Source organism: Patagioenas fasciata, chromosome 26, assembly GCF_037038585.1.
Source record: "Patagioenas fasciata isolate bPatFas1 chromosome 26, bPatFas1.hap1, whole genome shotgun sequence".
NCBI classification, from domain to species: domain Eukaryota; kingdom Metazoa; phylum Chordata; class Aves; order Columbiformes; family Columbidae; genus Patagioenas; species Patagioenas fasciata.
Genome location: NC_092545.1, coordinates 4,093,335 through 4,120,121, shown reverse-complemented (window position 1 = coordinate 4,120,121; position 26,787 = coordinate 4,093,335). Strand labels below are relative to the sequence as shown.

General features: G+C 54.1%; 2 protein-coding genes across 2 annotated transcripts; one reads left to right on the top strand and one right to left on the bottom strand.

Moving 5' to 3' along the window:
- Positions 1-6: 6 nt before the first annotated feature.
- CIAO1 (cytosolic iron-sulfur assembly component 1) lies at positions 7-2,863 on the top strand. The gene is made up of 7 exons (XM_065856571.2): positions 7-177; positions 873-1,021; positions 1,094-1,205; positions 1,301-1,389; positions 1,490-1,691; positions 2,292-2,379; positions 2,462-2,863. Exons 1-7 carry the CDS (start codon positions 39-41, stop codon positions 2,700-2,702), a joined length of 1,020 nt encoding a protein of 339 aa, XP_065712643.1. The 5' UTR covers positions 7-38; the 3' UTR covers positions 2,703-2,863.
- Positions 2,864-3,133: 270 nt separating this feature from the next.
- SNRNP200 (small nuclear ribonucleoprotein U5 subunit 200) lies at positions 3,134-26,771 on the bottom strand. Its single transcript, XM_065856563.2, has 45 exons — positions 26,620-26,771; positions 25,499-25,662; positions 25,004-25,175; positions 24,026-24,218; positions 23,741-23,796; positions 23,165-23,263; positions 22,743-22,895; positions 22,214-22,313; positions 21,902-22,038; positions 21,022-21,105; positions 20,653-20,826; positions 19,663-19,800; positions 19,418-19,573; positions 18,578-18,748; positions 18,141-18,334; positions 17,460-17,583; positions 16,727-16,876; positions 16,449-16,559; positions 15,778-15,909; positions 15,260-15,448; positions 14,308-14,505; positions 13,697-13,849; positions 13,532-13,612; positions 12,998-13,081; positions 12,202-12,308; positions 11,884-12,002; positions 11,512-11,666; positions 11,195-11,384; positions 10,925-11,098; positions 10,405-10,565; positions 9,936-10,163; positions 9,626-9,817; positions 8,707-8,885; positions 8,429-8,580; positions 8,110-8,218; positions 7,876-7,984; positions 7,544-7,733; positions 7,251-7,415; positions 6,702-6,823; positions 6,464-6,607; positions 5,545-5,721; positions 3,888-4,048; positions 3,716-3,797; positions 3,538-3,630; positions 3,134-3,448 (listed from the first exon to the last, which is right to left on the bottom strand). Exons 1-45 carry the CDS (start codon positions 26,662-26,664, stop codon positions 3,305-3,307), a joined length of 6,411 nt encoding a protein of 2,136 aa, XP_065712635.1. The 5' UTR covers positions 26,665-26,771; the 3' UTR covers positions 3,134-3,304.
- Between the last annotated feature and the right edge of the window lie 16 nt (positions 26,772-26,787).

Below are 26,787 nucleotides of genomic sequence, written 5' to 3'. Positions count from 1 at the left end.
GCGCGCTGACGTCAGCGTGCGTGGCGGCGCGGGGCGGCATGAAGGAGGCGCTGGAGCTGCTGGGGAGGGTCCCCGGACACCCCGATTCGCGGTGCTGGTTCCTGGCCTGGAGCCCCGGCGGGGGGTTGTTGGCGTCGTGCGGAGGAGACCGGGTGATCCGGCTGTGGGGGCGGGAAGGTGAGCGGGGGGGTGGGAGGGGAGAGGGGCGGGGCCAAGGCGCGGTGAGGGCTCGATTGGGGCGGGGCTAAAAGTGTCCATGGGGACGGGGCGGGGTCAAAGAATCAATACGGGAGGGAATCGGTGAGGGGGCGGGGCTACCGGGGAAAAGAGGGAGGGGCTTTTTGAGAGGGGGCGGGGCTAAAAGGGAGTGTCTTGTGAGGGGCGTGGTCAGAGAGCGGATGAGGGGCTCAGAAAAGGGGCGGGGCTAGGACGTGTTTGCGGTGAGGGGGCGGGGCTAGAGGGGTAGTGAGGCGGGGCTGCGTCGAGGGGGCGTGGCTAGACGAGCGGGGAGGGGCTGGATTGGGGCGGGGTTAGAGGGGCAGTGTGGGCGGGGCTGCGATGAGGGGGCGGAGCTAGAAAGGCTTTGAGGGAGAATAGGGAGGGGCGGAGTCATATAGAGGGGGCGGGACCCGGGGGTCAGTGTGGGAGGGGCCGCTTGCAGGAGGCGGGTCGTGGGGAAAGGGGCGTGGTTTGGAGCAGGGGGGTGTTGTTTTGGAGCAGGGGAGTATTGGGGTAGGGGCGTGGCTTTGACTGGGGGCGTGGTTTGGAGCAGGGCTGTGGGTGGGAGAAGGGGCGTGGTTTTGGAGCAGGGGCGTGGCTTGGGGCGGGGCATCGGGGCGGGGCCCATCCCACCGTGTCCCGGTTGTCCCCAGGCACGGGCTGGTCCTGCCGGGCGGTGCTGGGCGAGGGGCACCAGCGCACGGTGCGCAGGGTCGCCTGGTCGCCCTGCGGCTCCTTCCTGGCCTCCGCCAGCTTCGACGCCACCACCTGCATCTGGAAGAGGCAAGAGGATGGGTTTGAGGTGAGACCCCCTCCCCAAAACGCCCCCCCGCGCCCCAAAACACCCCCTACATCCACTACTGTCCCCCTGCAGTGCGTCACCACCCTGGAGGGACACGAGAACGAGGTGAAGTCGGTGGCCTGGGCGCCCTCGGGCACCCTGCTCGCCACCTGCAGCCGCGACAAGAGCGTCTGGGTCTGGGAAGGTGAGGGGACAGCTGGGGGCGCTGGGAGGGACACCGGGGGCTATGTCCCCCCCAAAGCCTCCCCTGCCCTCACCGTGAGGGTTCTGTCCCCGCAGTGGATGAGGAGGAGGAGTACGAGTGCGTCAGCGTCCTCAACTCCCACACGCAGGATGTCAAGCACGTGGTCTGGCATCCCAACCAGGAGGTAAAAACGAGGGTGTTTCATCCCAATTTCCACCCCAAACCCTATTCCAGCCCCACTGACCTCAACCCGTGGGTGACAGGTGACACCCGTGTCCCCACAGCTCCTGGCCTCCGCCAGCTACGACGACACGGTGAAGCTGTACCAGGAGGAGGAGGACGACTGGGTGTGCTGCGCCACGCTGGAGGGACACGAGTCCACCGTGTGGAGCGTGGCCTTCGACCGCAGCGGCGAGCGCCTGGCGTCCTGCAGCGACGACAAAACCGTGCGCATCTGGCGCCGCTACGAGCCGGGCAACCAGGAAGGTGAGGCCGGTGGCCCATCCTGCGGAACGGCTGCTGAGTGTGGGCTGGGGGACCAGGGTGGTGACCGTCACACTGGGGAGGCCAAACTGCGAATCCTGGGCGCAGTTTTGGGCTCCTTATGCTAAGAAGGTGCTGGAGTGAGTTGAGAGAAGGGAATGGAGCTGGTGAGGGGCTGGAGCACAAGTGTGATGGGAGCGGCTGAGGGAGCTGGGGGGTTCAGCTGGAGAACAGGAGCTGAGGGGAGACCTTCTGATCTCTGAACTGCCTGGAAGGAGCTTGGAGCCATGGGGGTCGGGCTCTGCTCCCTAGGAACAAGCGCCAGGAGCAGAGGAAACGGCCTCAAGTTGCGCCAGGGGAGGTTGAGGTTGGATCTGGGAACAATTTCTTCCCCAAAGGGCTGTGGGGCATTGGAACAGGCTGCCCAGGGCAGTGCTGGAGTCACCATCCCTGGAGGGTTGGACAGACGGACATGAGGTTCTCAGGGACATGGGTTGGGGTAATTGTTGGACTGGATGATTTTAAAGGTCTTTTCCACCCAAAATGATTCTCTAACCCGCTGGGGAATTGCGGGCAGAGACCCCAAGTTATTCTCTTATCCAGGTGTGAGCTGCAGCGGCAACGACCCCACCTGGAAATGCGTCTGCACCCTCTCCGGTTACCACTCCAGAACCATCTACGACGTGTCCTGGTGAGTGACCCCAACTGGCATCCGACCCCCCCCAGGCTCCGTTTTCTCGGCACAGGTCACCCCAGCGCTGTGTCCCCTCCAGGTGCCACCTCACCGGGGCTCTGGCCACGGCCTGCGGGGACGACGCCATCCGCGTGTTCGAGGAGAGCGCATCCTCCGACCCGCACCAGCCCACCTTCGCGCTGGCCGCCCACGTCCCCCGGGCGCACTCGCAGGACGTCAACTGCGTCGCCTGGAACCCCAAGGAGCCGGGGCTGCTGGCGTCGTGCAGCGACGACGGCGAGATCGCCTTCTGGAAGTACCAGCGCCCCGAAATCTGCTGAGGGCTTTCAATCCAACCTTTTGACCTCCTCCTTGCCACGGGTTGGACTTTTTGGCACCCCCAGGGATGCATCAGGACCCAGATGGCTCTGGGGACATGGCAGGACTTGCTCCCAGCTCCTTTTGCCCCACGCTTAATAAATTTATGTTATCCTGTCTAAAACCCCCGGCTTTTCCTTTCGGGGTGCACGGAACGGGGGGTGGGTGCTCCCTGGGTGCTGGGGGAGGTGACAAAGGGGGACAAACCCCTTTTGTGCATTGCAAGAAGCGTTTAGCGCTCCCAGAAATGGCTACTGAGCCAAACCCACCTTAATTAATTCTGCTAATGAACTTTTTTTTGAGGCACGGAGCTCCTCAGTGAGTTGTGGGATCAAAGCGGAGGCGTTTGTGCCTGTTTTGTCCCCAGTTTCCCACCCCGGACTCAGGACCAAAATGGGTCTCACGATTTATTCCATGTGCAGCTCCCGTCTAAAAAAACCACTGTACAAAGCATCAACACCTTAAAAAAAAGGGGGGAAAAAGGAAAATACAAAGAAGCGACACGGAGGTGACACAAGTGCTACCGGGGCTGGGGTTCGGTGGCTGAAATTTGGGGGGACACTCGTCAGTCGGACTCGCTGTCGCTTTCCGCCTCCTTCACGTCAACGCTGAACTTGTATTCCTGGTCGCAGCCCATGTAGGCGTCGCTCATGAAATACAGGGTGTAATTGTGCGTCCCTGTGGCCGGCGCGACGAAATCCAGCTTCACCTGAAGGGGAGAGGGAGAAATGGGGTTGGGGTGGCCGAGGGGACAGTGGGTGCCTGTCTGTGTCCCCCCTGGTGTCCCCTCTCGCTCACCTTTGCTTTCTGCTGCAGCGTCAGGCGCTTGATGGAGATGAGGCTGTTGGATTTGGAGTCGCCGATCACCACCCACCAACCCTCCTCGCGTTTCTGCCAGAGAGATAAAGAGTTAACAGGCTGGGGATAGCTGGACCCTCCCACTGTGACACTTTTGTCACCCTGGTGTCACCCGTACCTGGGGGAACAGGGGAGCGATGACGGGTCCGGTGACCTCCTCCTCGCGCTCCAGCTGCACCAGCACCACCACGGGCCCCCCGCTGTACCAAAACCAGCAAAACAGAGGGTCAGAGAGTCCCCGTGTTCCCCCCAGTGTCAGGACAGTGCCCAGGGGACCGCGCTGTCCTCACCTGCGGATGCTGTCCTTTTCCACCACCTCGTAGGAGAGCTCGATGTTGGGGTAGCGGTTACAGAACCGAGCGACGTCGGCGATCTGGGCGTCCGAGAGCTGGAGGAGGGCGTTGCGGTCCTCGTCCTCCATCTCCATGATGTCGAAGACGCTCTCCACGCCCTGCCAGCGAGAAGAGGAGAGAGAAAGGAGAAGAGAGAAAAGAGGAGGAGGAGAAGAAGAGGAGGAGGAGAAGAAGAGGAGGAGGAGAAGAAGAGGAGGAGGAGAAGAAGAGGAGGAGGAGAAGAAGAGGAGGAGGAGAAGAGGAGGAGGAGGAGAAGAGGAGGAGGAGGAGAAGAGGAGGAGGAGGAGAAGAGGAGGAGGAGGAGAAGAGGAGGAGGAGGAGAAGAAAAGAGAAAAAAGGGTAAAGGGAAAAGGGAGAAAAGAGGGAAAAAAGAGGGAAAGAGAGGAAAGTTAGAAGAGAGAAAAGCAAAAAGTGAGAAAAGCAAAGAGCGAAGACAAAAGAGAAGAGAAACAAAAGAGAGAAAAGAGAGAAGAGAAAGAAGGGAAGGGAAGGGAAGGGAAGGGAAGGGGAAGGGAAGGGGAAGGGAAGGGGAAGGGAAGGGGAAGGGAAGGGGAAGGGAAGGGGAAGGGAAGGGGAAGGGAAGGGGAAGGGAAGGGGAAGGGAAGGGGAAGGGAAGGGGAAGAGAAGAGAGAAAAGAGAGTAAAATAAAAAGAGAGAAAAGAGAGAAAAAGGAAAAGAGAGAAAAGACAAAAGAGAAAATAGGAAAGAGAAAAGTGAGAAAAGAGAAAGAAGAGAAGAAGGGGAGGAGAAGGATAAGAGAAAGAGAAGAGAGGGAGAAGGAGGAAGAGAAGAGACGATTTCAGTTGGAAGGGACCTACAACATCATCCAGACAGCTGCCCCAGAGAGGGTAACATTTTATATCAGGCAGCATTAAATTTTAGCAAGTATTCGTCCAAAACAGCAAGTATTTTGAACAACTGCAGAGCTGAAGATACCAGGTGGTGTCTTAATGTCACTCCAAGATGGTAAATTACTGTTAAGATTCTGGTTTTTTGATGAAAATACGAGGACACCATGACCTCGTCGGTCATCTACCATCTCAGAGCGATATCAAGGCCAAGTCCCTTTGCTCATTTATCTTAATTTATCTATTCCCACCGTTTAAATCCATTCCCTTCATTTCTCATGCAAAATGGCTCAAATTTTCACAGGAAAATCTCCTGTTTTCCATTAAATGCTGAGTCCCCACTGCAAAACTCCCTTTGCAAAGCAGCGATCGCTTCATCCAGGTGGGAAATGTCTTTGTCGTCACCCTCCAACCCTCATTTTTGTTGCCTGAAATGCCGCTTGTGTTCTCAAGATTTAGTCTTTGAGTCTTTAGGACTCAACATGTAGCAAATAAATCATATTAAAGGTTTTTCTGTTGACTCAGGGGCAGAGCTGGTTCTGCAGGGGGGTTCTGGGTTCAGTCTTTAGGGAAAACTCGTATCTTCGTCTTGTCAAAGGCTAGGGATGGGGCGAGGTTGGACTCGATGAGCTCGAGGGGCTTTTCCACCCCAAAATGATTCTCTGATTTGTGTCATTTCAGCCCTGGGGGCTCCTCAATGGGTGAGGGCAGGACTACGGTGCTTCCCCCCCCGCCCCAGATTGTACCTTGTCCGTGCAGCGTTTGATGTGCTCGGAGGTGAAGTGCGGCAGCTGCTTGAGGTAGGAATCCTTGGACCACATGGCCTGTGTCACCATCTGCGCCAGTTCCATAGCAGCCAGTGCGGGGCTGAGCCACCCGTTGCTGGACAACACGTCCACGCAGGCCTGGATGAGCCGGATGGCCTGTGGGGGGAAGATGGGGACAGCTCAGGGGGTGACACAATGCAGTGACGTGGGAAAGTCCCCTTCACACGATCACACAGAATCCCAGAATGTGAGGGGTTGAAGGGACCTGGAAAGCTCATCCAGTGCAATCCCCCCATGGAGCAGGAACACCCAGCTGAGGTTCCACAGGAAGGTGTCCAGGCGGGTTTGAATGTCTGCAGAGAAGGAGACTCCACAACCTCTCTGGGCGACACCCCCACTGAGAAGTAGTTTCTTCTCAAATTTAAGTGGAACCTCCTGTGTTCCAGTTTGCACCCATTGCCCCTTGTCCTGTCACTGGTTGTCACCGAGAAGAGCCTGGCTCCATCCTCCTGACACTCCCCCTTTAGATCTCTGTGAACATGAATGAGGTCCCCCCTCAGTCTCCTCTTCTCCAGCTCCAGAGCCCCAGCTCCCTCAGCCTTTCCTCACACGGGAGATGCTCCACTCCCTTCAGCATCTTGGTTGCCCTGCGCTGGACTCTCTCCAGCAGTTCCTTGTCCTTCTGGAGCTGAGGGGCCACAACTGGACACAATATTCCAGGTGTGGTCTCCCCAGGGCAGAGCAGAGGGGCAGGAGAACCTCTCTGACCTACTGACCACCCCCTTCTAACCCACCCCAGGTACCATTGGCCTTCCTGGCCACAAGGGCCCAGTGCTGGCTCATGGTCACCCTGCTGTCCCCAGGACCCCAGGTCCCTTTCCCCTCTGTCCCTTTGTACCTTGCTGAGGATCTCCTCGGTGTCCGACTGCAGCTCGGCGCTCAGCTGCATGCGCGACAGGTGAGCCTGAAGCAGGAGGTTGGTCTTGACGTGGGGATCGTTGAATTTGGGGTTGGTCAGCTTGTGGGGAACTTTTTGGGCCAACTGCAGGGAGAAACAATAAAGCCATCAGTACAAAAATGCGCAGGATCCTTCTCCCGACCCCACAGGAATCCAGATGTGACGTGGTGACACTCACCTGCCGCAGCAAGTTGTCCTCGTGGTGCCGGATGGGGATGTTCTCGTACTCGGCGGCATTGGAGATGATTTCAATCAGCCCTCGCACTTTGGTTTTGGCGTTGAGGGACATGCTGAAGAGCTCTGGGGAAAGGCGGAGAGGGAAAAGCACATGCCGTTAAACCCCATGGTGCAAGAATCTTAAAATCTGGGTTGGAAAGGACCTTTTAAACTCATCCAGGCCGTGAACAGGGACATCTTCACCAGCTCAGGTTGCTCAAAGCCCCGTCCAGCCTGGCTTGGGATGTCTCCAGGGATGGTTCATCCATCACCTCTCTGGCCAACCTGGGCCAGGCTCTCACCACCCTCAGGGCCAACAATTTCTTATATTTAGTCTAAATCTCCCCTGCTTTAGTTTAAAACCATCACCCCTTGTCCCATCGCAACAGGCCCCGCTCAGAAGTCTGTCCCCATCTTTTTTATCAGCCTCTTTTAAGTCCAGAAAGGCCGCAATAAGGTCTCCCTTCAAGGTGACACAGGGAGGGGACAGCAAGGAGTCCCCATCCCTTACCAATGGTGGTGTAGTTGATGTAGTAGTAGGCAGCGATCATGCCCAGGTTCAGGGGAGCCACGTCCATCTCGTCCTCGATGCTGATGCACTTGGATTGCTCCAGGTCGCTCAGGGTCTGTTCCACCAGCTCAGAGAGATGATCTGAGAGGTGCCTGTGGGACACACCTGCGGAGACAGGTCAGAACAGGGCTCAGAAATTCCCCAAAACGGAGAAAAATTGCTCTTGAAAAAGCAGAATGCAGAGAAAGAGGGTCCCAAACATCCCCCAACCCGCATAGAACCTCCCCGCTCACCTTGCAGGTTGTAGTAGTTGGGATTCTGCGTCATCCTGCGATAGAGGAAGGTCCAGGTGAGATAATCCACAGCGTCCTGCTTGTTTTCGATGGTCTTGGTGACGATCTCGGCGTTGAAGTGATCGTGCATGCAGTGGTCCAAGTGCGACTCCACGGGCAGGGGCTCGTAGAGGAATTTCTTGAAGAAATCCTACAGGAAAGGATAAATAAATCCAAAATCCTGGAGAAGGGCTTGGAGTGAGGGTTATAAATCAGCATGGGAGAAAAAATCCATGTGCCAGGCAGGAGATAAGACATTTTCAGGGATAAAAAGTGCCCTGCTTGGCACTCACCTTCTTGGATCCCTGGCACATGATGACACAACGGCCCTCATCATCCTGCAGCGGGCGATTGGCGTGACCCACCATCTGCAGGACGTCGTAGATGGGGTAATCCACGTACCTGCGACACGGAGAGAGCGTTAACGAAGCTGTGGGGGAACCACAGCCGCCCTCCCGCTATTCCCAGATGGGGACAAAGCCCGTGGGGACCAGGACGTCGTGTCCCCGTGGCGTTACCGCACTCACGCGTGGATCTTGCCATTGTAGTACTGCGTGTCCATGATGATGACGAGGTGAGCGGCGATGTTCATTCCCCAGCAGAGGCTGCGCGAAGCCACCATCACCTGAACCGCGCCTGCGAGGGGCACAGGGAGAGGAGTCAGCCCGTGGAAATCGGGGTGGGGGAGAAAGATTTGGGGTCTCAGCAAAAAGAGGGGTCCGGGAGAGATGGGGAAGGTGAAGATCGCTGATTTTTGGAGGCAGAGAAGCGACACGAAGCTCACGCAAGTGCTGGGGAAAAGGGTTTACGGGTAGATCTGGTGTGTCCTTGTGCCACCGAACTGACCGGAGCTGAAGAGCTGCTCCACCACTCGCCGCTCCATGGGGGTCAGCCCCTCGTGCAGGTAGCCCACGCCGTTCACCAGCGTCTCCTTCAGCGTGTTGTCATTCAGCTTGTCCAGGTACGGCACCAGATCCTTCTCCGCGCAGTGCAGGAACCTGATGGGGAGGGAAAGAGTTCGATGACACCTGTCCCGCTTTGAAGTCACATCCAAGGGACTGTTTTCCATCACTAGTTGTCCCTCAGTCTGGCAAAACAGACAAAAACCACGTCCCTGCCGTTACCTTTGTCTCTGGACGTCCGAGGCGCACGTGGTGAGGATGTTGATGGCCGTGAGGCGCGTCTGCTTGCGGGACGGGACGAAAACGATGACGGGTTTCTTGGGCGAGTGCTTCATGATGGCGTGGTAGACGGGTTTGGCCATGGAGAGCAGGCGAGTCTGAGTGTGGCTGATGTTGAAGCCCTGCGAGGGAAGAATCAGAGGCTTTTCTAAAGCACAAGCAGTGAAAACAATTTGTGTTACAAAAAAAGGTGTAAATGCAGCATTGGAGAAGCATTTGACATTTATTCCTAGATAGTTTTTATTGTAAGAACACTGATTTCTAGCTGGCAGGGATTTAATTTTCATATTTTGGATTGTATTTGTGCTGCATTCAGCAGCTGTCAGGGATTTAATTTTCAGATTTTAGATTGTATTTATGCTGTGTTTATGTTATATTTATCCTTGTAGCTGCAGGTACTGCAACTATTAACCCTTAATGTGATCAGTGACACTAGGACTGTCAGCATTCACCTTATCAGACTGAACAGAAAAGCCATTAAGCATCTCTGGTGCTGAAATTTTATCTTAACAGCTTCAATAGCTATGCAAAGCCAGATATAGGAAGAATAAACAGATTTTTCTGTATCTCCTGCCCTCACATCTCCCTCACTCACTATTAAAGATACAATTTAGCAGTTAAGCCTTACTCTTCAGTAACTGTAGGGTGCTCTCTCGGTTCAGAACATGAGCTCAGCATCTTGGAAAATTGTAGAATCTTTTTGGGTGGAAAAGCACCTCAAAATTTGAGTCCAAGTATTCCCCTGGCACTGCCCCATGTCCCTGAGAACCTCATCTGTTCAACCCCTCCGGGGATGGTGACTCCACCAGGGTGTGGAGAGCGGGTGAGAGCGCAAGGAGACGATTTTACCCCAAATTTTTACCTGGATGTGCAGCTCCAGGGGCACGGGGCGGACGTTGGGGTGGAAGTTGAAGGTGGAGGTGGCGCTGCAGCCCAGCCAGTGAGCCACGTCCTTGGCGTTGGACAGGGACGAGCTGAGGGCCACGATGCGGATGGGCCGCTCGATTTGAGAGGAGATGTAGCGCATGCGGGAGCAGATGACCTCCAGCACCGGCTGCACGACGGAGAAAACAGGTCAGAGTAGGAACAGGAGAGGACATCGAGCTTTCCGGCCACTCCAGCCCCAGCGCCATCACCCATGGAGATCTGGAGCTTCCCGAAGCATAACTCACCCCATTTTCGCCCCCGATGAGATGCACTTCATCCACGATGAAGAGGTTGACGTTCTGGACGTTCTTGCGCTGTTTCCAGCGTCGCGAGAGGATGTCCCATTTCTCAGGGGTGCTGATGATGATGTTGCCTTTGCCCAGCAGCTTCAGGTCGGTGCTGGTCTCCCCCGTCAGCAAAACCACTTTCTTATTGAGACGCTCCTGGAACTTTTCATACCAGTCCAAGAAGACCTGGTGAAAACACAAACCTCAAATTAAGAACAAATCCTGCCAGACACACACTAAAATCAGTGGGTTGGCAGTGGGACGGTGTCTTTTTGCTTCCTCAGAGGGATCACAACTAATCAAAAGACTCTGGATTCATCCTAAGGGATGCGACAGCAAAGAAGGGATGAGGAAAAATGAAACAGGGACAAGGAAGCAAATTTAAGCCAAGCTTAAGCTCCAGTTCTGCACAAGATTCCAGGCCCACCTGCTCTGCCAAGGCCTCCATGGGGGTGATGTACACGCAGCGTCCCTCCGAGTTCTGGAGCAACATCCTCAGGATGGCGAACTCGGCACAAATGGTCTTTCCGCTTCCCGTGGGGGCACCCACAAAGACGTTGTCGTCGCTGTTGTAAACGGTGTTAAACACTGGGGACAGGGGGACAACGCAGAAGTTTGAGCAAAATCTCCACGCATTTCTATCAAAGCTTTAGAAACAGGCAGGGAAATCCCAACCCGGATGGAGCTCACACAAGGAGGAGCTACAGAAAAGGCTATTTAAGAGTTTTAGGGTGGGATTCACTGTGCAAAACAGGCTCTAGTCTGCAACAGAATATCAAAGATACTCTGGCCTATAGGGGAATATTTCGAGCCGTCAAACCTCTACGGTTTGGGGGAGTAGAGGGGATGTAATATTAGCTACAGAAGCTCCTCACATGAAGTGAATAAACCCCAAAAATCAAAGGCAAACACCAAAACGGTGGCGGTTTGGGGGAGGCGATACCCACCCTGGGTCTGGATGGGGTTGAAGAACGGGAACTTGTCCTGGTAGAGGCTCTCGAAGGCGCTGTTCCGCAGAGCCGAGACGGGCAGCGGCTGCAGGTCCAGCAGCTCAGTGGGAGGCGGGTATTTCTCCGGGAGGATCAGGTGGCGGAATGAAACGGGCAGCTGGGTCTCGCAGGCTGGCAGACACACATAAAAAAACCCCATTTTAATCTCCAAAAGCACTTAAAAGAGTTTAATCCCTGAGCTCTCCCAGTGGGAGACATGAGACTTACAGAGCCAGCGGTCGGAGACCACCCGGATGAAATACTGCGGGGGCAGCGGCTCGAACACGGGCACGAAGAAGGTGACGAGGTGCTCGTCCTGCGCGTACTTGGCTTTCAGCAGGAAATACTCGTGGTGCAGGATCACCTCGCTGTCCACGTCCTCCACCAGGATCCAGAAAGCTTCGGACGAACCGTGAACCTGCGCCAGGGCGGCCGTTACCTCCGTGTGAGTCCAGATCTCCCCTTTCTGTGTCTCCCACAGCAATCCCACCCCAAACTGCTCTCCTCCCACATTTATCCCGGCGATATTTCGCCGTTTCGCTCACCTTTTCGTCCCACTGGAAGTCGGGGGTGATGGTGAGCTCGACTTTCAGGGTGGAGCGGGTAATAGGCTGCAAGTGGACCGAGAGCTCCAGTTTTGGGAACAGGTGAACATATTTGTGGATCGTTTTGCCCATTTTGGGCATTCGGATCAGTTCCCCTGCAATAGAGAGGTGCTGCTGTCAGGACAGATGGATAACGGGGCGACCAACAGCTCCCAAAATGAATGGTATTTATTATCAGTGATCCAAGCAGCTGGAGGGTGTCAGGGAAAAGCCTCCAACTAGCAAAACCTCCCAATTTCTGGATGAAAACATGGCAGAGGAGAACGAAGAGACAGACGCCTCCTCCCCTCCCGCTTGTCTGCATTTCCATACCTATTTCATTATGGTTCAAGTCGTAGAGTCGCTCGAAGGGGAAATTCTTCTTCTCGATTTTCTTCACCACTTCTTCAGGCAGCTTCTTGAACTGGCGCAGGGGACACATGGATTGCCACCTGCCAGGACACCGCGGCGTCACACAACCCAAGAAACAAGAGACGGAGCCTCCAGAGCACCGAGGCTCCTCCCGCTGTCAAAAACCAGCCCTCGGCAGCTCCTTTCCACCCCAACGGGCACATTTTCTCCTTCCCCATCCCTACAGAGCTCGCTGAAGCGTCTCCTCCGGTCAGAAATTAACTCCCAGCTCTCACTCACATGCGTTTGTCGATCATCTTGCAGAGGTTGAGGGTCTTGTCGGTGAGCTGGGCCCAGCCGCGGTTGAGGACGATCTCGAAGATGGCGCGCATCAGCCGCCCTGCGGACTGCGGGACAGAGAACAGCGTCACATCCAACTCTGCCTTCTTTTTCGCCCATTTTCCTGCCCAGCCGCATGAGAATTAAATAGTTTGGGTGGGAAGGGACCTTGTAAAGATCCAGTGCAACCCCTGGCATGAGCAGGGACATCTTCATGCAGATCAGGTTGCTCAGAGCCCCGTCCAACAGGGATTTAAGCACTTCCATCCACAGCTCCTCTGGGCAGTGTCTCACCACCCTCATTGTAAACAATTCTTCCTTATATCGAGCCTAAATCTTCCTCTTTTTCAGTTTAAAACCCTTACACCTTGTGCTATCACTCCAAGCCCTGGTAAAAGTCCTTCTCTGTCCTTCTTATAATTGTTCTTTATTGAATTAAAGGTCCTTCACCCCAAACGCCAATGGGTGGAGCAATTACTTGATTCCCAGCCTTGGGAACTTGGCCTTTGTAGCAGAATAAAAACTATACTGCAGTTCTCCGGCGCTGAATCTTTCTGATTACAGACTAGAGACTGCAACAAAGATCTAATTCCCACCCTGACAGAGCTTAGACCTCGCTGCTCAAGTGATTTTCAAAGCCATTTCTGGCCACAAACTCGATTTTCGAGGTACAAATAGTTGTTTGAGACCGAGAGGTGGCTGGATTGCGCGCACCCGAGGGGAAAGAGCGAAGCCCCCGTCGTGTTTCCTCGCTCACCTGGGTGACATACACCATGTCTGCCATGAGAGCAAAGCCTTCCAGCTTCAGCTGGGAGATGAAAGCCTGGAGGAGCACGTTGATCTGGGGAAGGAGAAGAGATTCTCAGCGCCCTCCGCACCACACGTGATCCCGGGGGGCTCTGAGGTGGGACAGATGTGCCATCAAGGGGTCTGATTGTCCTGCGCCGCATCTGCAGCTCTTTGAGCATCTTTGACGCAGTCCAGAATGTCCCACAGAGGGAAGAGGAGAAGGAGAAAGAAGGAGAAGGAGGAGAAGGAGGAGAAAGGAGGAGAAGGAGAAGGAGAAGGAGAAGGAGAAGGAGAAGGAGAAGGAGAAGGAGAAGGAGAAGGAGAAGGAGAAGGAGAAGGAGAAGGAGAAGGAGAAGGAGAAGGAGAAGGAGAAGGAGAAGGAGAAGGAGAAGGAGAAGGAGAAGGAGAAGGAGAAGGAATCTCCCCCAAAAGTGGCATTTATCATGACTGTTCCCCTCAAAACAGGCAGAAAAGTCCCACCGAAGGGACAGGCAGCGCTCACCTTGGCGCTGGGCTCCTCGATGCTCTCCTTCACTGGGATGGGAACGCGCTCCAGCAATTTTTGAAGCTCGAGCTTCTCCTCCTGCGAAAAAAAAGCAAAGCAGGAGAGATGAGAAGGGTTCGTTTTCCCCCACGGCATCACTGGGGATGGGTTTTGGCTCCTCACCTCCCTCACGGTGATGTTCCTGAACTCCGAGGAGAGCGAGAAGACGCGGAACAGCTCGATTTCGCTCAGGGTGGGTTTCAGGAGCTGGTTGTAGGTTTGCACGGTGTCGTTGGTGATGTAGTAGTGGCTGGCAATGCGGCCCAGCTCCGTCACCTGCCACAGGGACGATGGGAACAGGGTGAGGTGGCAGAAAAACACCCAACTGCTTGTGGCACAGATGGGAGATGCTGGAGAGGAACGGGGCTGCGGCTGGGGAGATGCCTCCAGCAAAATAAACGACTCTCAGGCTACAAATCACCCAGGAAAGCTGCTTTATCTGGCACACAATCCCATCCATCCCAGCCTCCCCTTTCTCATCTCGCTGCCTCTGGAGCAACGAGAATGTGAATTTGCTTAGGAGGCAGCAGCAAACAACAGCAACAGGCTGAGGGTTGGGTTTTACGCCAGCAAACAGCTCCCTGGAACCACAGACACGCTCAACAATAGGTCTGAACGACAAAACACGCTCTGGGATGTGTATTTAAACACTAAGATCTTTCTTGCATCCCTTCCCTCAGCCAGCGCTGCTCCCGTCCAGCTCTGTGGGTCACAGCACCTTCCCCAGGTCTCACCTGGAAATTCCCCGTCTTCTTGTCGTACTTCACCAGGTTGTTCTTGTCCAGCATGAGCGCCGCGGTGTGAACCAGGTCCAGGCGGCGCTGGTCCAGCAGCGGATCCCCCTTGAGATCGTCGTGGGAGATGCCGTAGAGCGTGGGGGAGCGCAGCATGCGGATGTACAGGTAGGTGTAGCCCAGCCAGTTCACCGCGTCCTGAGGAAACACCAATGCGGGTCAGAGCCAACGAACACGGCTCAGGGCGAGCAGGAATGATGCTCCGGGTCAGAGCCTGGTGCTCCCAGCGCTCACATAGGACACAGCATCATTTTGGTTGGAAAACAGCTTGAAAATCAAGTCCACCCGTTCCACCACCCATGTCCCTTATCTCCACGTCTGTCCACCCCTCCAGGGATGGTGGCTCCAGCACTGCCCTGGGCAGCCTGTTCCAATGCCCCACAGCCCTTTGGGGAAGAAATTATCCCAAATTTTCAACCTCAACCTCCCCTGGCACAACTTGAGGCCGTTTCCTCCGGTCCTGGCGCTTGTTCTTGGGGAGCAGAGGCCGACCCCCCGTGGCTCCAACCTCCTTTCACGCAGTTCAGAGAGCGAGAAGGTCACATTAAACCAGAGCCACCACGAATCTTCTCCAGTACCAGCAAAATATTAAGGAATTAAAACCCACCCTCCACGTGCAGAGTTTTCCCCAGTGTCCTTCTCCACGTGGAGAACTTGATCTGCTCTGAGTTACAGCAGCATCTTCCCACCAGCCAGCCCTACAGCCTGGTAGTTCTTGCAACCTTTCCAAATCTCTTAAAACTTTGCTCCCCAGGGACCAAACAGTGCAAGTTTCTTTGCTCCTGTATGACAACGGCATCTTTCCCCAACATGGATCATCCTGCAGCCCCTGCAACTCCCACCAGCTCTTGGTGTGCAACAACGGGCATGGAAAGCAAAGACTGGCACCCACCTTTGCGTTCTGGACGTTGCCGAGCACCGTCTCGGCGTTCAGCATGTCCGGGAGCTTGGACACCATCTGGCTTTCGATGGGGAGCTGCTGGTTGAGCAGGGACAGGTAATACTGCAGCTCACCATGGGATGTGATGAGGATGCCCTCTCCTTTGGTGTCGTACTGCGGCCTTCCGGCACGCCCCAGCATCTGAAAACAAGGTGAGGTCAGCAAAATATACAAGTTTTGGCATTTTCTCTTTGCTGTCGCGTCCTGGGGGTTTTTCGCTGGATTGCTCAGGTTGTTTTAATTCTAGCTGGGAGGAGACACATAAATATCTCAGATGGGTCTGGGCAAGATACTGAGAGAGAAACTATTTGTCCTTCTACTGATCTGCTTCTCTGCTCTCACAGTTTGACAGCAGAGAACAGGGAGCGACTGTGCTGAGAAAATACAAAATCAGATCTCAAAAGTGGCTCGGAGGGAAAGGAAAAATCCCGCCCTGCGTCCCGGCAGCATCTGCGTCCCCAGAACTTCACCTGCAGAATGTCCAGAGCGCCCAGCTCGGTCCAGCGTCCCTTCTCGGGGCTGTAAACCTGCGTCCCCTTGATGATGACGGTGTGAGCGGGGAGGTTGACACCCCAGGCCAGTGTGGCTGTGGAAACCAGCACCTGCGGGAGCAAAACAGCCATCAAAGCCACTTCCTAGGGAAAAAAATGGGTCTAAAATGCTGGTCCTGGCATTAAAGACATGCAGAAAAGGGACAAAGACTGAGAATTGTGACTGTCTTGACAGGTCAGCACAGGAAAATTGGATGAAGAGCAAGATTTTGGTCCAAATTCCCCAGCTCACTGCATGACTCTCGGAAAATCCTTTTATAATTACGTTTATAATTGCCAGGAAACTTTGTGAATGGGGTTTTGCCAAAGTGGCAAGCGTGGAGGAGATGGCCTGCTCTGGGACAGGCCTCTAGCTTAAAACACAAAGCCAGGCCTAGGATAGAAGGTTTTGCCCTCTCTCCTCCCAGCCACGTGCTTTTTGTTTCTATTCCTTACATAAAAATCAAGCACCAGCTGCAGCTGAACGGGATGGGGGTTGGCTACGCTCGATTCTCTTGATTTTGGAACTTGGAAAAAGCGACTCAAGTGAGTTTTTTGTGAAGTAACAACCCCAAATAAATATGCAGCCCCTCCTGGGAAGCGTGGCTCACCTGAATGTGCTTGTCAGCAAACAGATCCTCCACCAGCGTCCGGTCCACGCGCGTCATCCCAGCGTGGTGGATGGCGAAGCCGTAAGGAAGAAGGTCCTTCAGCTCCAGGTTCTGCAGCAGAAACACAACCAGCTCTGGGTTTTCTACTCGAGTAACACCAGGGGGAAAAGAAGCAACAAGAAGGTAGCGCATATTCTAGAGGAAAAGCTGCAAAACTGCACTGAAGCGGCGGAATCTTTGCAGCTGCGCTGGTGCTGTTGCTGTGTTGGAATAAGTACCTTGCACTGCTCAGCTTCGGTGCGCAGGACCTCGGTGGAGGCCGAGCCCTCCCGCAGGAACAGCCCCAGGGTGTCTTTCTCCAGACACATGTCCCTGATGGCCCGGGCGGTCTTGCCGGTTTCCTTCCTGGAGTGAACAAACACCAGCACCTGGTAAAAAACAGATTGAGACATCACTGAGAGAGGAATCAGAGAATAACAGAGTCGTTGTGGTTGGAAAAGACCTTGAAGATCAAGTCCACCCATAACCCACCCCTGGCACTGCCCCGTGTCCTGAGAACCTCATGTCCGTCTGTCCAACCCTCCAGGGATGGTGACTCCAGCAGTGCCCTGGGCAGCCTGTTCCAATGCCCCACAGCCCTTTGGGGAAGAAACTGTTTCCCAGATCCAACCTCAACCTCCCCTGGCGCAACTTGAGGCCGTTTCCTCTGCTCCTGGCGCTTGCTCCTTGGGAGCAGAGCCCGACCCCCCCTGGCTCCAAGCTCCTTTCAGGCAGTTCAGAGATCAGAAGGTCTCCCCTCAGCTCCTGTTCTCCAGCTGAACCCCCAGGTCCCTCCCTCCTTCCAAAAGGATGGATCATTTATTAATCAGAGAGAAAACCTGCATTTCTTCCTCTCTCAGCATCACCAACCCAAACCCACCCTCTTCTTCACTGCAGCTCCAAAGAATCCCACCGGCAAGAGACACGAACCGGGATTAAGCGTGTGAGGAACAATAAAACTAAGTATCAAACCTGGTTCTTCCCCGCATGCTCCATAATCTTCTCATAAACAATCTCGTTCATGATCTGGAAGCGTTTGATCGCTTTCTTCTCGGTGATGCCCACATAGGTCTGCTCCAGGGGCACCGGGCGGAAGCTGCGAGGAGAAAAATCAAGTAAATAAACCAGAAGAACACAGAAACGCCAATACAAAGGTCCCGTCAAAAGGCAGCCTGTGTTTTACACCACCAAACACAATAAATGTCGTTTGTTCCTCAATTTAGTCAGAGATTTGATGTCTCCTGTTCTGGTTCAACTAAACACGAGGGGTCAGCAACCTCAATTCCTATTTCCTGTGGTCCGCACGAACTCAGGGAACAAAACAGGTGTTTCAGGAACAACCATAATCCCATTTTAGGCTTCCTTCAAACACCCCATGCAGTACGCAAGTACATAAGCGTTTCTCCGCCTTCTCTAAAGCACCTTCCTGCAAATACAGCCACACCGGACCCCTGGTACGCATTTTAAGGCTGTATTTTACCACTCTAGTCCTAAATATACATTTATTGTCAGATCTAAGAGCAAATAAATGCGTGTTGAGAGCAGGATGAAGCTCCAGTGAGCCCCCAACACCATCTGACAGACGCATTTCCCACAAAACAACCGCTCCCCACCAGCTGATCATCCAAAATCTCTCGCAGCTTTTCACGGTACCTGTTATCGAAATAGAACAAGCCCTTGGCCGGGTCCACCCTCAGGAACGTGGCCACGTCCTCGTAGTTGGGGAGGGTGGCGCTCAAACCAACCAGCCTCACGTCCTCCTGCGTCATCTCGATGTTGCGGATGGCTCTGGCCACCAAAGACTCCAGGACGGGGCCTCGGTCGTCATGCAGGAGGTGAATCTCATCCTAAAGAGAAAAAACAAGAGTTATCCCCGCTGCAAACCTGCTTGATTCACCCCTTTTTGGTTTAATTTATCAGCAAATGTGCTTGCGTGGACTGAAGGACACTCATCCCAGCCAGAGTCTCTCCACAACCAAGCGCCAGACACATCGTCATCTGTTAACACACATTCAGAAATTGCAAAAACAAATGACAAAGCTCCCGTCATCGTCCCCATCCTCGGTGCTGGGGCTTTGCAGGTCGCTCACCAGGATGACCAGCCGCACCAGCTGGGTGTAGGTACGTTCTCCTCCCTTGCGGGTGATGATGTCCCACTTCTCTGGGGTGCAGACGATGATCTGGGTAGCGCTGATCTCCTCCTTGCACAGCTGGTGATCCCCTGTCAGCTCGGCCACGTTGATGCCATAACTCGCCAGGCGCTAAGAGGAAATCCAGGGGTGATTAAAACTGGGTAAAATGGGTGTTTTCTGGGGTGGTGTTAGAGCAGCGCAGCCCTGAGATGCTCAGAGAGGGTTTTACGCTCATCCCACTATAGAGCTTGAAGAAATGCGTGAATTGAGGTGCTGGAGGGAGTTGAGAGAAGGGAATGGAGCTGGGGAAGGGGCTGGAGCACAAGTGTGATGGGAGAGGCTGAGGGAACCAGAATAGGACGAGGGGAAATAGCCTCAAGTTGCGCCAGGGGAGGTTGAGGTTGGATGTGGGGAACAATTTCTTCCCCAAAGGGCTGTGGGGCATTGGAACAGGCTGCCCAGGGCAGTGCTGGAGGCACCATCCCCGGAGGGTTGGACAGACGGACATGAGGTTCTCAGGACATGGGGCAGTGCCAGGGGTGGGTTATGGTTGGACTCGATCTTCAAGGTCTTTTCCAACCAAAATAATTCTGATTCTCTGATTTCACAGCCCACGCTGACACTCAAAGCCGATATCAACACACTGAGAGCTCAGTAAGAAATGAACAGCACAAGCCAAACTCATCCTCTCCCAAAGCTTCAATCCTTCTACAAGCACTGCATTAGGAAATCACCGCAATAAATCTCATCTTCCCCAATCTCCAGCACAAGCAGGGCCAGGACCACCCCTCTCCTCACCTTCCCGAAGCTGCCAACCATCTCCTGCACCAGGGACCTCATGGGCGCGATGTAGATAATCTTGAACTCGTCCACGTTGATGGTTCCGTCGATATTAATGTGCTTCCCGATTTCTCGCAACATGCACATGAGCGCCACGTTGGTCTTCCCAGCGCCCTAGGACACAAACAGAACCAGTCCCGTCAAATCTGTGCCCCCCACAAAAAATAATCCTTCTGGACCTCCCCAAATTTCAGGCTCCTTACCGTGGGAGCACACAGCAGCAGGTTCTCATCCGACTCCAGCGCCGCGCGGTAGAGTTTGCTCTGAATACGGTTCAGTGTTTTAAACCCCTCAAATCCAGCCTGGGCGTATTTGGGTAATTTTTCCACAGAAACCAATTGCTGAAAATAAAAACAACAACAAAAAATGGGAAATATCAAGTTCAGTGCCTTTGTTTCAGTACCTCGCAGGCTGCAGGGCATATGTGAGACCTCAGAGACTCCCTGGGGAGAACAAGGGTCATATTGTCTCCAGATGGGCAGGAAAAAAAGCCTCGTGCCCAAGGATCATGGAGCAGGTTGGGAAAGATCAAACGAAGCTCGTGCGCTCTAATTAGCACAAGTCTCAGTTGGCTACGCCATCTGAAAAGCAAATCCCCGCCATGTCCACATGATGGGGCAGCTCCGACCACATTTCCGCTGCCTGCGCTGATCAAAAGAAGCGGTTTCTCACCAGGGATCGGCCAGAACTACGGCCCACACAGCAAAGAGGGAGGAAAAACAGAGCTCAAGGCTCAGCAAAGTGGCTGAAGGGGGCAGGGAAAGACTGAGACACAAACCACCCGCCCAGGATACACAACCCAGAAGCGAGAAACCAGAAATCAGGAACCCGTTTAGGCCACGCAAAATCTCTCCGCTTAAAATAAGGGTTCTGCAAGAAACCTGAGAGGGTGTCAGAGCCACATCAACGCGGGAAGCGTCTGTCACGATATTAGCAATAAATCAAGCAATTAAAAAATGGGTTTGGGTTGAAGGGACCTTCAAAGCTCATCTAGGCCATGAGCAGGGACATCTTGGTTGCTAAGAGCCCCGTCCAGTTTCCTGGAAGTTCTCCTAATTTTTCCTTTGCTGAACTCGCTCCAGCACCTCAAGCTCTTTTTTGGCATGAGGGGCCCAAAACTGCCCCCAGGATTTGAGGTTTGGCCTCAGCATTGCCCAGCTCAGGGGGACAGGGGACGCAATCAGGTCACCAACCTCTTCGGAGCCAAAGGGCTTTGGTTTTAGCGCCGGCACATGAACCTCCTCGTAGCCCTTGCGCTGGCGGCGGAAGGAGCCGTCGGGGAGCTGGCAGCGCTTGTTGGCCATAAAGTGACTCCCCTGGGCAAAGACCAGATCCTCCAAATCCAGCACCTGCCTGGGAGCCAGCGCCTGGAAACAGCAAAGGGGAAGAATTAGAGAAAGTTTTCCTGCTGTTTTCACCCTGGGACCAAAGGAAAAGCAATCGCATCCAACTTGCAAACGCACCAGGGGGTTATTGTTGATATTTTCCTGCCTGTGTCACTTCACGGTCTCTATTTGTGCTTGTAAGAGGAATTAGGAACGGATAATTTCAAAGAGCTTTACCTCCCCTCCTTGGTCCAGATCCATGGTCTCCAAGTCCGTGTCCATGCGGGACTGACGGACGCGCTCCCGCCGAGAACGTTCCTCCTGTGAGGAGATGAGAGATAAGAGATGAGAGAGGGAAATTCAGCACTGGGGAGGAGCCGCGAACCTCCTGCATGGACAGTCGGGCTCTCCCATCAAACACTGGCGACTCCGCACAGCCAGAGAGCCGCAAGACGCAATTTCTGTCAAACACGGGCATTCACATAACCAGAAACAATAATTTTTGGGACTAGAAATCAGTGTCCCCAGGGCCAGGATGTAAATCTGCTTTCCAAGAGAGTAGAGGGAAGGAAACGGGGCGTGAAGACGCACAAACGTGCAGCGCCCCAGCACAAACCCAGCTAACAGCGCTCCTCAAACACACAGACACCAAACTGGCCCCTCACATCAATGTAATTGGGGTTTTTTTAGCAAAAAAGCAGGGATATGGTGTTAACCCCTCAAAAAAACAACTCTCAGATCGGTCAGGGAACCTCTGTCACCCAAAGGCCAATAAATCTCTTGAGTGTCATGTTCCAACCCCAGAAATTAGGCGCTGGTCAGAGGTGACCAGAGTGATTTATTGCGCTGAGCGTGACATCCAGGAGGCCCGGAGGTGACCCAGCGCTGTTACAAAACACTTAACCGCGGCGAAAAACCATAAAACTTGCGGCTATTGCTGTTTTCATGGAAAAGCAGACAGTGGAGCGACTCGAAAAATAAGAAGTGGCGAATAAATCGCCCTCTCAGCTGAATGTCAGCGACGTTTCCCAGGGTTTCGCGATCCCAGCTGAGTCAGCGGCTCCTGTCTCACGAAGAGCAAAGGAATCCGTTGATTTCTCTTCCCGTCCCAACTTACCCGGATCAAATCCTCCTTCTCTGTCTCATGCAGCTGATACAAGAACTTGGACAGCTCGGGATCCGCTTCCATCTTCCCCATGATCCTTTCTTTTTCTGCCTCGCTCTGCGCGCTGGCCAGCAAAGTGCAGTACAGGACTGAGAAAATGGAATTAAAAGATAACAGACGCGGTTAGGGTTGATTGAAGCAAAAAAAGGGAGCGAAGCATTACAAAGAAGTGCTGATTATGGTTAAAAAGCCTGGGGTTGGGTTAGAATTGCGTCAGAACGGCGAAGAAACGAGGCAGGAGGGTTAAAAGTGAACGTCACTCACTCATCATGCGGTGCTGTCGTAGAACTTTAATAAAGTCGAAGGTGTTGAAGCCCAGGAGCAGAACGAGCTGGTTCTCACATTCGCGGTCATCACTCGCGGTCTGGGAGGAAGAGAAACGAGGAAGGACCTGTTAAATCCACATCCTATGGGACAGGAACCCTGCCCCGTGCAGAACCGAGCTCAGCGGAGCTAAACCGCAGCTACACGCAAAACCAGGCGCCTGATTTGGGTTAAAATCCCACCCTCAGTGACTCCCTTTCTTCCCCAGCGCATCACAAGCATCAGTACCAAAATTAACAGGAAAACAGACACAACTTAGGGTGATGGCACAGCAAACACCAACAAAAACCCAACCGCCTTCCCCTCAGAAGAAGAATTCTCTGCAAACCAAGACTAAACCCATCTTATTGGCAAATACAGTGTATCCACAATTGTGTTTAGCAGTTAAATTTGAAAAAACAAAAAATAACAAGTTATTTGGGATTTAAACTCCTGGTTTTCAGATGGGTATTGCGAGGCGACCACCGACCTTCAGGATCTCCAGCACTTCATCCGCCTTCTTCTGCGAAACGATGGCGTCGTCGTAGAAGCGGCTGAGCTGCCGCTGCAGCCAAAAGGCGTCGATGTCGCGAGGGTGCAGATCCTTCTTCTTGGAACTCATCAGCTCACCCGAGGCCACGAGCTGGGGGAAAAATCCCATTAAAATGTTATTTTCCTGCGAGAAAGCAGGCACGTGAGGTTTGTGGTGCGGAGCGAGTGTTTGGGGCCTCTCTCAAGCCCACAGATGCAACCGTGCAGCTGCCAGAGCTGTTAATTATACTAATTTTGGCCTTGCAGACAACAGCTTCAAGGCTCCATTCCACCCTCAAACTGCACCCACAGACCCTCGGGATCCACGATTCTCCTCCAAACCACCCCAAAAACGTTTTGGCACGTTCCTGGGTAACTCACGTTGGCTGAGAGGGTGCAGCGGACGACGGCTTCATCCCCCTCCATGTCGTCATCGGACGCCTCGTCACGCACTTCGCCGTAAATGTCCTCATCGCCTTCCTGTCGAGAGCAAAATCGCAGTGAGTGGCTTTTGGAAACATCAAAGAGAAGCTTTTCCTCGACGGAAATGAATAATCTGACAGCTTGTTCTTAAGGGGAAACAGCCAGGTTTGGATTTTTCACAGGAAAACGACGCTGTTGTCGAGGTAAAGCGCCATGTGATGGGATTATTTCCACTCATCACAGAGAGATTTTGCCAGTGGCTGCAACAATCTTATATTTCTCCCTCTTATCATCCTCTCACAACACAATCCCAGGGAGCATTTCTGCAAAACCAGCACGTCTGAATGTCTCTATTCCTCCCAATATGTCAAGTTTCCCCCACGAGATCGAAATATCACCATCTGCTTTCCACCCTGCTGACTCACGTTAAGCCTGGGATTAACAAGATAAGCAACAAATCCTCCCCAAGCCAGGAAACGGGAGCTAAAATAATCCAGCTTCTCCTTCCCAGCAGAAATACCGCAGGGCTCGTACCTCCTCATCGGACTCAAACTGGACATTCACCCCATAGGTCTCATCGATGTTGTCGTCTGCAAAAGAAAAGGGCAATTAATTAATCAGGAAATCTGGACGCCACATGGAAGGTCGACAGATCCACGCGCCCGCCCACACCTCCGTGCATCCAAAAAGATGAAAAGAAATGGGGGTTTGGGGCTTGAAAACTCTCCAAATGTTTTTCTGGCTTCTCTGTGTGTAAACGTGACCCTGGGTAGTGCTGGATTTCACAAAAAATAACCCGAATTTACGCCCACCCCTTACCCATGTTCTGGATTTCTTTGTCTCCGCCGTAATCCGTGATTTTCTTGCCCAGGTTCACCAGCACGTGGTAGCGGGTGTCGTCGGTCTGTCCCAGCAGCAGATCGATCTCCTTGCGCCGCTCCTTGTCGCGCAGCTTCTCGTTCTTCAGCACCGCCAGCACCTCGTCGGCCGCTCCACAGAGGATGTCGCGCGGCTGCAGGAGGAGTAACAGGGAAATAGAGAATTATATAGGTTGGAAAAGACCTTGAAGATTGAGTCCAACTGTTAACACATCCCATGTCCCTGAGAACCTCATCTCTGTCTGTCCAGCCCTCCAGGGATGGTGACTCCAGCACTGCCCTGGGCAGCCTGTTCCAATGCCCCACAGCCCTTTGGGGAAGAAATTGTTCCCCACACCCAACCTCAACCTCCCCTGGCGCAACTTGAGGCTGTTTCCTCTTGTTTTCTCACTTGGGAGCACAGACCAACCCCCTCCATGCTCCAAGCTCCTTTCAGGCAGTTCAGAGATCAGAAGGTCTCCCCTCAGCTCCTGTTCTCCAGCTGAACCCCGAGGTCCCTCAGCCGCTTCCATCACACTTGTGCTCCAGCCCCTCACCAACTCCGTTCCCTTCTTTCAACTCGCTCCAGCACCTCAAGGGCTTTCATGAGGTGATCCCGCCACCCCTGGGACCGCCATTTTGAGCCCTGAGGTGATTTTGGTGCCGCCACTTTGAGCTCTGAGCTGAGGGGCCCAAAACTGCACCAAGGATTCACAGTCTGGCCTCCCCAGTGCCCAACACAGGGTTTGGTAACCACCCTGGTCCCCCTGGCCACACTGGTGGTGACACAAGCCAGGACGCTGGTGGTCTCTTGGCCACCTGGGCATACGCTGCCTCATATTGAGCCGCCGTCACCCAACAAATCATCAACCAACAATTAAAGCCTCCAAGAGATGGATCTTTCAGACTTTGAACCCTCTCCCAGTGTCCCCATCCTCACCTGGTCCCCCAGAGCCGCCTGAATGAAGCTCAGCAACACCTCGTAGGTCTCGCGGGTCTCCTTGGTTTTGGGTTTGTAGATGATCCCCACCATCTCATCGATGCCCTCGGAGAGCAGCGTGTAACCCTTCATCTTGTTGATGTCGTGTCTGTCCTCATCGCGCTTGCGTCTCCTGCGGAGAGGGGACGGGAGGAAAGCTATCACTAGTCGCTTTTATTTAAGAAATAAAGGAATAAAATACGTATTTTTAATTTTTTCCCTTCAATTTTAGCTTTTTAACATGGAGAAAGTGACAACATCTCTGCATCTTGCCACTGGTGGATTTAATCTGCATCCCTGCACCAAAACATTTTCCACTACAAAATACTCCCCAAAACATCAAATTCTACCCCATTTATACCCCTAAAACAAACCAAAGCCACACTATTCAAAGACAAGAACGAAAGATTAGATCCCTGGAGTGGTTTTTTGTGAAAATCCACGTCTCGCACTCACTTGGCTCGTCGCTCCTCCTGCATCTGGGGTTTGGTTCTTTGCGCCTTGTCCCCCATACGCGTCCCCTCCAGCTTCCCCACCAGCGACAGGACCTCCCCGGTGGGCTCATCGCGCCGTGTCCGGTCGATCAGCGAGCGGTCGGCTTGGAGGACGAGGTTGGAGTTCTGAGAGAGGGGAGAGAAGGGGCTGGTTTGGGTCCTGGGTCCCACTGTGGGGCTGATTTAGGGCCGTGGGTCCTGATGTGGAGATGATTCGGGGCCACAGGTCCCACTGTAGGGCAGAGTTGGGTCCATGGGTCCCCCCATGGGGCAGAGTTGGGTCCATAGGTCTCCCCACGAGGTTGATTTAGGGCTGTGGGTCCCATCATAGGGATGAGTTGGGGCTCTGGATCCCATCATGGTGCTGATTTAGGGCTGTGGGTCCTGCTGTGGGGATGATTCGGGGCCACAGGTCCCACTGTGGGGCAGATTTGGGTCCATGGGTCCCACCGTGGGGTCGATTTGGGGCCTGGGATTCCACAGTGGGGATGATTTAGGGCCATGGGTCTCACTGTGGGGCTGATTTGGGGCTGTGGGTCTTGCTGTGGGGCTGATTTGGGGCCACAGGTCCCACTGTGGGGCAGAGTTGGGTCCGTGGGTCCTCCCCTGAGGCTGATTTAGGGCTATGGGTCCCATCATGGGTCTGATTTGGGGCTCTGGGTCTCACCGTGGGTCTGTTTTGGGACTGTGGGTCCTGTCACGGGGCTGATTTGGGGCCTTTGCTCCCAATGTGGGGCTGATTTGGGGGCCTGCATCTCCCTGCGGGGTCCCCCCCACAATCCCTTTAACCCAACACGCTCCGCGTTGCTCCACACACAAATAAATTTGCATTTTAATGAACTGAGAGGTTATTTAATCCCCCCCACCAAGCGCGTGTTTAGAGTTTAAGCCACTTCGGTACCGGCAAATCCCGCTTGAAGGGGGAAAAGGGCCGGAAAAACCCTTCAATGAGGATTTTTACCCTTAAAACCCGCTCCCCGCCCCGGTAAAGCGCCGTTACACCGGGTGCGCCTCGAACAGGCCACTCTGGCGGCGGGACCCGGGCCCAGGGGGGGATTGAGGGGCCGGGGAGGCCGCACTCACCGCCTTGTACTCGTACTGCAGGCTCCGCGCGGTCACGTCCGCCATGGCAGCACCGGGACGGAGGCCGCACCGCCGCGCACCGGGCCAGGCCGCGACCGGAACTTCCGGCCCGATCGGAAGCGCTTCCGTGCAGGCCCCGCGCACCGGGATTGCCGCTCTCAGACTACA